The 10,610-nt window shown below is 34.6% G+C and overlaps 1 protein-coding gene across 2 annotated transcripts; it reads left to right on the top strand.

Annotated features, from left to right (window-relative positions):
- Positions 1-304: 304 nt before the first annotated feature.
- On the top strand, positions 305-10,573 carry LOC142610328 (ABC transporter G family member 22). 2 transcript variants are annotated; one of them, XM_075782130.1, is made up of 11 exons: positions 305-420; positions 1,166-1,557; positions 4,912-4,982; positions 5,598-5,833; positions 6,448-6,603; positions 6,768-6,951; positions 7,094-7,402; positions 8,029-8,316; positions 9,166-9,450; positions 9,534-9,641; positions 9,956-10,573. In XM_075782130.1, the coding sequence occupies exons 2-11, from the start codon at positions 1,176-1,178 to the stop codon at positions 10,172-10,174; spliced, it is 2,238 nt and encodes a 745-aa protein (XP_075638245.1). In that variant the 5' UTR covers positions 305-420; positions 1,166-1,175; the 3' UTR covers positions 10,175-10,573. The 2 variants fall into 2 exon arrangements, with proteins under 2 accessions (XP_075638245.1, XP_075638246.1); XM_075782131.1 differs by lacking the exons at positions 305-420; positions 1,166-1,557; positions 4,912-4,982 and adding an exon at positions 5,126-5,174.
- Positions 10,574-10,610: the final 37 nt, after the last annotated feature.

The following is a 10,610-nucleotide window of genomic DNA, read 5'->3' as shown; positions in this document are numbered from 1 at the left end:
CGAATCCAAAACTATGAAATTCCAAGCAAAAAATATATATATATAGAGGACCAAACGAAACAGCCAAACACGTGTACGGCAAGGATGCCTGGACTCATCGAATGCGATTGATGCAAGATTCATCATATCTCACATCTCTTTTTTTGTTGTTATTGATGTTGTTGTAACATTTATGGGATATTATTACCATATTACATGCAAACTGTTTGAAAACTTTTGAGAGGTATGAGGGTGTTCTTGTAACTTTGCACACCTCTTAATTTATTGCTCTTTATAAGAGAAGGAGAAGTGGATGTAGTGCACCATGAGAGTGTTGTGGTTGAAGCCATTTAAATTATAATCAGTCATACTTCCAAATAGAGCTCTCTTAATTTCTTCTACTCTCTGAGTCTCTGGCCCCTTCCCTTTTAGTCATACAAGGTATGGATAATGCAACTTTCTTCTTCTACTGTTTAGTTTATATCTTGATAGGTTTCAATGTTGCCCTCTTTAATCGAACTTCAGTACTATATATATAAGAAAGTTTTCGAAAGATTATTCTGGTTTCTCTCCCTCTTTTCCCATAGTTATTATGACTTATAATCTAGCAGGGACATGCATAGTTGTAGAAGAGATTTTATGTTTCGATCTGTACCAACCAAGAAGTCAAGAACCCTTCCACTCTCTCTTTAACTATCTCCATTTTTTCCTAACCTCATCTAATGTGATTTTATTGATATATATGACTCCATTTTTGGTATTGTTGCTTTTCACCTTCATGCTATTTAGGCTAGTTATTTATCAACTTATTAAAAAAGTTAATTTGGCTATAATATTAGTGAAGTATAACTAAGTACAGTTATTAAAAAAAAGTACAACTAAGTGCGCAAGCTAATTCCATGACATTCTAATATGATAAATACTTTTTTTTTCTCCCCCGCATAATCAAAAGGGGAGACCACACTGAAAAACTTTAGACCACTTATATATATATATAGGTTTTGCTAATTGGTATGGCAGCATTGTGTCTCTTGTACAATTATGAGAAGCACTTCCTTTTTCTTTTTCTTTTTTTGCTAAATAATGAGGAGCACTTAAATTCTTTTGGTTACTATATATAGTAATATATACATAATTTATATTTCACTGAATAATGGGTGCATGTGGTGTACGTTTTTTATGATAGTGTGGTGAAGATGGAGAAGAGCCATTCATCATCAAGTTTGGTTAGGACAAAATCGGATCAATTTCTGGAGACGGTGGCGGCGGCGGCGGCATTTAAGTCGCCATCGAGCGAGGCGGCCGGGGCAGCTGCGGAGAGTGGCGGGACACTGTCGAGAAAGCCTAGTAGGCGGATGATGGCGGCATCACCAGGGCGTACAAGTAGTAGCAGCAGAAACACACACATTAGGAAGTCAAGGAGTGCCCAAATGAAGATAGAACTGGATGATGTCAGCAGCGGCGCCGCCCTAAGCCGAGCCTCTAGTGCCAGCTTTGGCTTATCATTCTCCTTCACCGGCTTCACCATGCCTCCTGAGGACATAGATGACTCAAAGCCGTTTAGCGACGATGATATACGTAAGATTTATGTGCGTTAATTTCTTAATTAATTACTACACTATATAGTTATAGTCCAAATATATATGGTGGTCTTTGTGGAGGTCACTCAACATTTGTCTTATTATAAGATGATTAAGATAAGGCTAAATTGTTTTTCCACTAGCTAGGTAGAGCAGCCTTTATGGTGCTTGCAAGGACACCTGGATTCCACAAATTATTTATTGGGGCATGCTATTCATACCATTACCTTTGTGCTTGAATGCCTGTATTTATTCTTGCATAGTACATATATAATCTAAAGTATTTCTTGCTCACTAATAAATAAATAAATAATCTAAAGTACTTCTTGTGCAATAAATAACTTCAAAAGAAAATTTTTCACTTGCTTATTTATGTGATTCACATGGTTTGTAAAGATTTTAATGGGGTCGATCATGCCTTTGCTAAATGTGGTTTTGATGCTCATTATTCTTTAGTTTGTAATAATTCTTCCCTTCCCCATTGTACTCTGGATGCATGGAAAATAGGCTGTTTCTATTTCTTCTATATTAATTAAACTTTGGTTTTAGGAAAATAAAAACCTTGTTTCAATTACAACTATATATTATTCAAAGAAAAGGATAAAAAGAGTAGGAAATGAAGATGTGTATTTTATATGTCTAATTTAGAATACTTCTTCTAAAGTTGGAGGGCAAAAATTTTAAATTTTGAATTTTTTTATATTAAAAATATTAGAAGGTACAAATTGAACTACAAAATTTTAGATAAATAATATACTGTTTAAATAATAACTTTTATTCACTAATTCTTTTAGTGATTTAAAAAATATATATATATATTATTATTGAAATAAAAATTAATTTATATATCGAATAATCCACCCTCCTCTATATATCTAATGCTTTATATCTAGTGTATGATGAGGTACCTTGGTGGGAGACAAACTTGTTAATGCATGAGAGAGACTGGGGCAACTTAGTCAGTCTCTGAAAACCAAATTTGGGAAAGGGATAGAAAGGTAAAGCAAAGGTCGATAATCACCAGTGTTGAGCAAATGATTGATGTTGGATGAGAAAAAGTGAGAGCAAAGGTACTTTGCCTTTGCCCCTACTTTTATTTCACTCCACCCAATGAACAGAAACTGCCAGTTTATTACTTTTAAAAAGTAAACAGTGCCCTTTTGTAACTACTTGGGAAAATGTGATTCCCGTGAGACAGCCCCACCTCTCTTAAAAAGGCAATAGCTTGGAGCTTTGGATGACACCTAAGTCTCCAATTTTAACCAGAGTTATTATAGGACTACCATTTATTTCGTACTTATTTTTTTATAGTTATTTTACGTAAAAGAATATGAGTAATTGTTTGCTATTTTATTACGTGTATTCTTAGTGTAATTGTCACGTACAAAGTTTTTGTAAGCTGAGGGAGACCAGGGTTAGAGTTGAAGTTTTAAAATTTTTTTTTTACATATATATATATATATATATACTTAAATTAAATTAGAGTAAAATTTTTATCTTATGTAAAAAAATGTTTGTTATTTTTACATGAATTTACTTTTTTTTATTAGTATATTATTTATTGTCAATCATAGTAAATAGTTGTGAAAATAGATGTGAAATTAGTTGCGGGACTAAATTTTTTTAATTTAACAATATGTGTTCATCACCTTACCCTTTGGGCTGTGAGAGACATCACATGCGTTTTAAAGTCTAAAGTGGGTCCAAATATAAGTGAACTATTATTGGCTTTATTTTTTATACAAATTGAAAAACATTATTGGGCCCAGGACTGAGAAATAGAATTGGACAAGTCAGGATCTTGGTTCACCAAGGCATTTGAATTTGGATGAGTTTAGTTTAGCTACCAAACTGTGACTTTGAACAGGATATTAGATCATAGCTAAAATCACGGAAATATGAGAGTATGTGGATGATACATGAATACATGATGTAAGACTGAGTTTTTAGGAAAATAAAAATTACAATATGTTATAAAAATAATTTTAAATTAAAAAAATCCTTAAATTTTTGGTATTAGAGTTTACCAAAATAAAAAGAACTTTCCACTTTTTTTCCTCATAAAAATTTATTCACCAAGAATTATTAAATGATCAAGGTTATTAGATACTTTGATGATTTACATGAATTTCTTTAAATTTTCTTTCTTGTCATTTCTTCTAATTAACTTTTAATAAATAACTACTAACTTTTGTCCTCACCTCCTTTCTTGTTGATATATTTTTTTATAACAATATCATGTGGATTCATTTCTATTTATTTCAAACTCCTCATAATTTTAAAAAAATCATTTATTTTATTTTAAGTTATTTATTTATTTATTTTGGCATGTCACTTCCATATGTGACTCTCATTTTTTATAGTGCCTTTGAAAGTATCGCGGTTTGCACTCCACGTTTTGATATGACATGCTTATCACTTTTTTTCAAACTAATAGATTCCTTATTTATCTTTCTAAAAGGAAAGCTTGATCTAATACAACAATGTTAGAAATACGATAAATTTCATAATTTGCTAAGACGAATTATGATTAATACAATATTACTTTTATATGTAATTATTTTTTATATCACTTTTATTATACACTAATCACAACTTACCATTTTAACTATTACAAAAATTTGAAAAAAATTTCACGTACAAAGACTTATTAGGTCTCTTATGTTGTTTTCATCTATATGAACATTTTGAAAAGAAATATGCAGTAAATTTTTTGTTCACATTTTCTAATACTCCGTATTATTTTCTTCTTCTGATGGACCATTGCTATAAACAAATATATATATATATATATTAATAGTTAGGATTTCCATTTTTAGTATATATATATATATATTAATAGTTAGGATTTCCATTTTTAGTATGTATGCTAAATGTTTTGAAGAATTACAAACAAAGATGGCCTCAACAAAGAGGAGATATACTTAATTTTCTATTAAAAATAAATAAAAATGAAGAATTGTAAAAATTTTATAAAAAAATCTTTAGAAATTTACCATTTTCGAAATGGAGGCACTTCCATCTTCGAAAAGGTAGCCCTTAGGTGCCAATGGCTCTTCGGTTTATTCACATTTCCACTCTTGCGGTGGGCATACCTCTTGGTCTTCACTTAGGGGAAAAGAAGCAGCTAAAATACTATTTACACTAAGTTTAAGTTGGCATCTAAATTGATGACTACAAAAACTTACAATTTACACTCTTTAAGTAACTTATTATATAATTTATTATCGCATAACTATTTGCAATGATTGCTTAATTAGCATGAACTGTAATTAAGCACTACAGTTTTTGGACAGTAACCTTTTTCATTCTGTTCTTATATTTACAACTAACTAGCTATATGTGGTTGCAGCTGAGGATCTTGAAGCTGGCACACGTAGGCCGAAGTTTCAAACAGAACCAACATTGCCACTTTATCTCAAGGTACGTAACAGTGCTAGCCGTGCACGCAGCTTCTCCTTTATCCATCTTTTCTCTGCTACTGCACGTACCGGTGTTGAACCCTGGGTTTGTTGATATGCATGGATTGATGTTATACTATGTATTTGGACAGGCCAGGATGGAGATTGATTTAGCAACAACGCAACCCATAGAAACATGGCTAGCAATAGCATGGTCAGGTTCAGTCTTGTACAGAGTTTCATCCTATATGATATTTATGTACAAGACTTTCCCTTCTTTCCAACAATAAAAAAAAAAGTACCGAGTGTGTATGCCTTTAATTGCATAGACCTGTTAATGGGTCTTTTAGTTCCAGCCGAACTGTTGCACACATTAATCCTAATATATAACTAGTTCAAACTCATGCATTGTGGCTAAACGTGTGAATCTTGGCCTAACTTGAGTCAGCCTCAAACTTCAAATAAGAGAAACATCAAATCAAAGCACAGCTTTGCTAAGGAAAGAAGGGTATGGACAATTGGATAAGTTTTGGTGAACACTAGTATCTTGCTAGATTACAATCATATTTTAAGTATTACAGAAGATTTGTAACCGATTTGTGTAGTGAAAGTGAATTCTTCTTTGTGTAAATCGCAGTTCACAGATGTGTCATACAAGGTAATTCTCAAAGGAATGAGGACCAGTGAGGAGAAAGATATTCTAAATGGGATTACTGGTTCAGTGAATCCTGGGGAGGTTTTGGCATTGATGGGACCTTCAGGAAGTGGAAAGACAACACTTCTAAATCTACTCGGTGGCAGATTGATTCAGCCTACTGTTCGTGGTTCAATTACTTACAATGATCATCCTTATTCCAAGTTCCTAAAAAGCAGGTCAGTTTCTCAACATAATTCATAGTCAAGTTGACTTTCTACTTGCTGTATGTGCAGCTTCTTTCCGTGAGTTTATGTAGATTTTGTCAAAAAACTAGGTAGAAGAATTCCTGAACTACATTTTTCACAATAGAGTAATACCACGTACACAGCCATTTTCATAAGATGTTTCACAACTTATTGAGTTGACAAGTTATTATTGATTTTTAAAAAATTAAGTGGGCAATGTGCATGCATACACATACTTCAAATATATTTTGCAGAGCACCATGGGCTAAAACTGATCCATGATCAGCTTAGTGTAGTTGCTAGAATTCCTTTCATTACTACTGTAAGATGACTCATGGAAGGGTTTGGGCCTCTAGGGGCAGAGAAAAAGAAAGATTCTATTAATGACCTCCGTTTCATGAGGCATAATTTCCAACTAATGGTGTTTGCCCTTGGGGTCAAAACAATTATAGGAAATGAAAGAGCAAAAACTGAGGACTTTTTTGGATAATAAATCTTAAGCAGACTTACTATGTTCCTAAAGATTTGTAGGTGTTATCTAAAGGAGCACTAGAATAGATGTAAGACTAGTGCAGAACAGAATAATAACGTGAAACATATTGCAGGATAGGATTTGTGACTCAAGACGATGTCCTATTTCCTCACCTTACAGTGAAGGAAACATTGACTTATGCAGCCCTGCTACGACTCCCAAAGACACTGACAAAAGAGCAAAAGGAAAAACGAGCAATAGATGTCATTCATGAGCTAGGCTTGGAGAGGTAAGCTTACTTTATACCCACTATAATGGAATCCTGGAACTCTTCTCAAAAGCATTATGCATTAACGCATTCACTCTCTTGGTAAAAAACATAAAGACTTTAACTAAATAAGTTGATCTTGTTCTAGAAAGCTAATGTAGTAAAGAGAAATAATATGTTAACAGGTGCCAAGACACTATGATTGGTGGCTCCTTTGTTCGTGGTGTGTCAGGCGGAGAGAGGAAAAGAGTTTCTATTGGCAATGAGATTATAATCAACCCGTCCCTTCTGTTTCTTGATGAACCAACATCTGGCTTAGATTCTACTACTGCAATGAGAACTGTCCAGTTGTTACAAGACATTGCAGAGGTAGCTTATACTGACACCCTTAAAACAATTTGATCAACATGAACATTATTTCAATCTTTAACTAAAAATTTATTGAGCCATATGATCCCCAAAAAACATAAAGGTGTGTTGTATTTAACAACCTGTTTCAAATTTTTGGCAGGCTGGAAAAACAGTGGTAACAACAATTCATCAGCCATCAAGTAGACTCTTCCACAAATTTGACAAGTTGATCCTTCTAGGGAAAGGTAGCTTGCTCTACTTCGGAAAAGCATCAGAAGCAACGGTGTATTTCTCATCTATAGGATGTTCCCCTCTAATTGCCATGAATCCAGCAGAGTTCTTGCTAGACCTTGCAAATGGAAACCTAAATGATGTCTCAGTACCATCAGAGTTGGAGGACAAAGTGCAAATGGGAAATTCAGATACTGAAACAAGGAACGGGAAACCGTCTCCTGCCATAGTGCATGAGGTAAATAAGTGTTTATTGGTTTGAAAAGAAGTACCAACAAGAAGAGACACTCAAAGGAAGAAAATTCTCTTCCTTTTGAAATTTTTTTTTAAATCATCAGCAGACATCACATTTAGAGGACAGGCATGTTATAGCAAGTAGCAAATTAATTCTGTTAGCCAAAAAGAGTCCCATGTTTCATTGTAGATCTAACCAACTGTGAACTGTCCATCCTCCCTACGCTGAGGTGACATTGTGTTGTATATCTTGATCATATTGCCCAAACCCCTTCATTGTCACTCCTTGACACCCACAAAACACGAGTGGTCCATAGACCAAGTGATCCAAATCACCTGAAATGAAAGGGGGGAAAATGCTAGTAAACCCTTAAGGCAGCAGCTTTGAGAATGCTTCCTTCAACTGGCACACTGTTTCATTTATAAGATCCACCCTCAGCATAACTAAGTCTTCAGACCATATATTTGCTCATAAAAAATTTAAGCAGACAAAATCTATTGTGTTCCTCATCTAATGATCAAATTCCACATAACTGGAATGTTATGTCCTAAAAGCAAGCACCACCTACAATTTTATGTGGCACATCACAAGCTATTTCTCTACCTAATGAATCTTCTGTGTAAAAACAGTATCTTGTGGAAGCCTATGAGACAAAAGTTGCCGACAAGGAAAAGAAGAAACTTATGGATCCTATACCCCTCGACGAAGAAGTGAAATCAAAGGTGTCTTCTCCGAAGAGACAATGGGGTGCAAGCTGGTGGGAACAGTATTCCATACTGTTCTGCAGAGGAATCAAAGAACGGCGGCATGATTATTTTAGCTGGTTAAGAATTACCCAAGTTCTCTCAACAGCATTTATCTTGGGATTACTGTGGTGGCAGTCTGATAATAAGAGCCCCAAAGGCCTGCAAGATCAGGTAAGCCATTATCTTGTCAAAGCATATTTGTTGAGTGACCTGTATAGTACTCAAAATCACTACTTGCTATAAAAAAGACCACCTACTAGAGAGTCACTACAACAAACAGATAGAATACTATAATTGCATCATCCAGACATATAAATCATCACAAAAAATTGGCCAATTCGATTTTATTACACTAATCCCACCCTACATTTCATGTTACTATCCATAGCTTTGCCAAGACCTATGACTCAAATGGAACTTCCTCCTCTCAAATAGTGTGGGTAAGGGTGAGATAATCATATCAAAGCCATAGGGTGCGTATATAACTTACAGATTAAAAGAATTACTTCATAGATTCTGTTAAGATTTCAGTCAATGTTCAACATTTGTTCTCATCAAGTCAATGAACAACCATTTTGCCTTGCACTATCACATCAGGCATTTGTTCTGGCACTCCATAATAGACCATTGGTTAACTAAGCTGTTTTCCTTTGTTTTAAAGATTTCTTAATTTCTGACTGTCTTTATCTAATTATGTAACCATATATCGTCCCATGAAGAATGGTTGAAAAAGATGGCAGTTAGACATATCAGAGGATAATAGCAAGGGCGAAGGAAGGAATGTAAAATAACATTGCTTTCTATTTCTAAATTTTTCTAAAGAAACTATTGAGCAAGCTGAAGTCCAGTACAATTCATAAATGTCATTTCATGGGAACAATGAGGTCTAAAGTAATAAGATTAACTTTCATAGTTTTGCAGTATGCCTATCGTCACACAAGCATTAACTTTACAGACTATTCTTGTGCTTATATGGAAATATAGAATCAAACATAGAACTTAACCTACCTTTTATTGCAGGCAGGACTGCTTTTCTTCATTGCAGTCTTCTGGGGATTCTTTCCTGTCTTCACATCAATCTTCACATTCCCTCAAGAAAGAGCCATGCTAAGTAAAGAACGAGCAGCTGACATGTACAGACTAAGTGCATATTTTGTGGCTAGGACTACAAGTGACCTTCCACTTGACCTTATACTACCAGTACTGTTCCTTCTTGTTGTCTATTTCATGGCGGGATTGAGACTAAGTGCTGGTCCCTTCTTCCTAACCATGCTTACAGTCTTCCTCTGCATTGTGGCGGCTCAGGTATGTCTCCTACAGCTACTGATTAAGATAACACCATAATAAAAAATACCACATATAGTCAAATATAACTAGCTGCAAAACAGGGACTTGGACTAGCTATTGGGGCTACATTAATGGACTTAAAGAGGGCAACCACTCTGGCTTCAGTAACTGTGATGACCTTCATGCTGGCTGGTGGGTTCTTTGTGCAGGTAAGCATGCAAACTTTTTCCCCCTTTTTTCAAGTGGTCTGAAGGTAAACATGCAAACATGGAAGCCAAATATGCATTCAATTCCAATGGTCAAATAAAGAAACTGCTTCATTGGGTCATAAGCTAGAACAACTATATTATCCTACAAGTGAAGTCTATGAAGACAATAATTTGAAGTATAGTGTTGTATCTGAACAAAAGGAAGAACTCTCACCATAAAAATTACAGTTCAAGATACTTAACAAATATTTACTTTCAAGAGCTACTATATAAATCTAAGCTGATATAATAATACATTGCCTAAAATTTTGCAGCGAGTTCCAATATTCATCTCTTGGATTCGCTATATGTCTTTCAACTACCACACATACAAGCTTCTTCTCAAGGTGCAGTATGAAGACATCACACCCACCATAAATGGGATGAGAATAGACAATGGCTTAACAGAAGTCAGTGCCTTGGTAGCTATGGTTTTTGGTTACCGTCTTTTGGCATACCTCTCTTTGCGGAGGATGAAGCCCCAATCTGGATAAGTTGCAATTTGCAAAGGAGGTTAGATCTGGCCAGCTGCTCCAAGAGCAATCTTGTAAAGACCTGAGTGTTGAGGTTAAAAGAAATGCTTGCATGGTTTTTGGATGCGCAGTCATCTCATTAGCTGGTGATAGCATCAAAGAGAGTGCTACATGTTTTCATAGGCGTATAAGTTAATTTTACTGTATGGAGAATCCTCAGAGATGTTTCCAGAAAATATCAAAATCAAGTAACAGGTGGTTCTAGTACTAAAAAGCAGTGGAATTTTGTTATCATAATTGATTACAACTATTATGTAAACAGTAGATTTTTGCTCATTCCAATTGAGCACAACAAATATTTATCTACTGGATTTAGGAATAATTTTACAGCCCCCCCACTAGATTACACAAGGGACAAAATGCATCAGTAGATTACTAGAGTAATTATTTACACCTA

This window comes from Castanea sativa, chromosome 9 (assembly GCF_040712315.1).
Source record: "Castanea sativa cultivar Marrone di Chiusa Pesio chromosome 9, ASM4071231v1".
NCBI classification, from domain to species: Eukaryota; Viridiplantae; Streptophyta; class Magnoliopsida; order Fagales; family Fagaceae; genus Castanea; species Castanea sativa.
Note: the sequence above shows the minus strand (reverse complement) of the source record. Positions and strands in the feature narration are given on the sequence as shown.

What these genes read in the sequence shown, in the direction of transcription:
- LOC142610328 (XM_075782130.1), top strand. Translation starts at nt 1,176, where the DNA reads ATGGAGAAGAGCCATTCATCATCAAGTTTGGTTAGGACAAAATCGGAT. An exon ending in TCCAAGTTCCTAAAAAGCAG is followed by an intron (nt 5,834 to 6,447) that starts GTCAGTTTCTCA and finishes AACATATTGCAG; the next exon opens with GATAGGATTTGTGACTCAAG. An exon ending in TGTTACAAGACATTGCAGAG is followed by an intron (nt 6,952 to 7,093) that starts GTAGCTTATACT and finishes AATTTTTGGCAG; the next exon opens with GCTGGAAAAACAGTGGTAAC.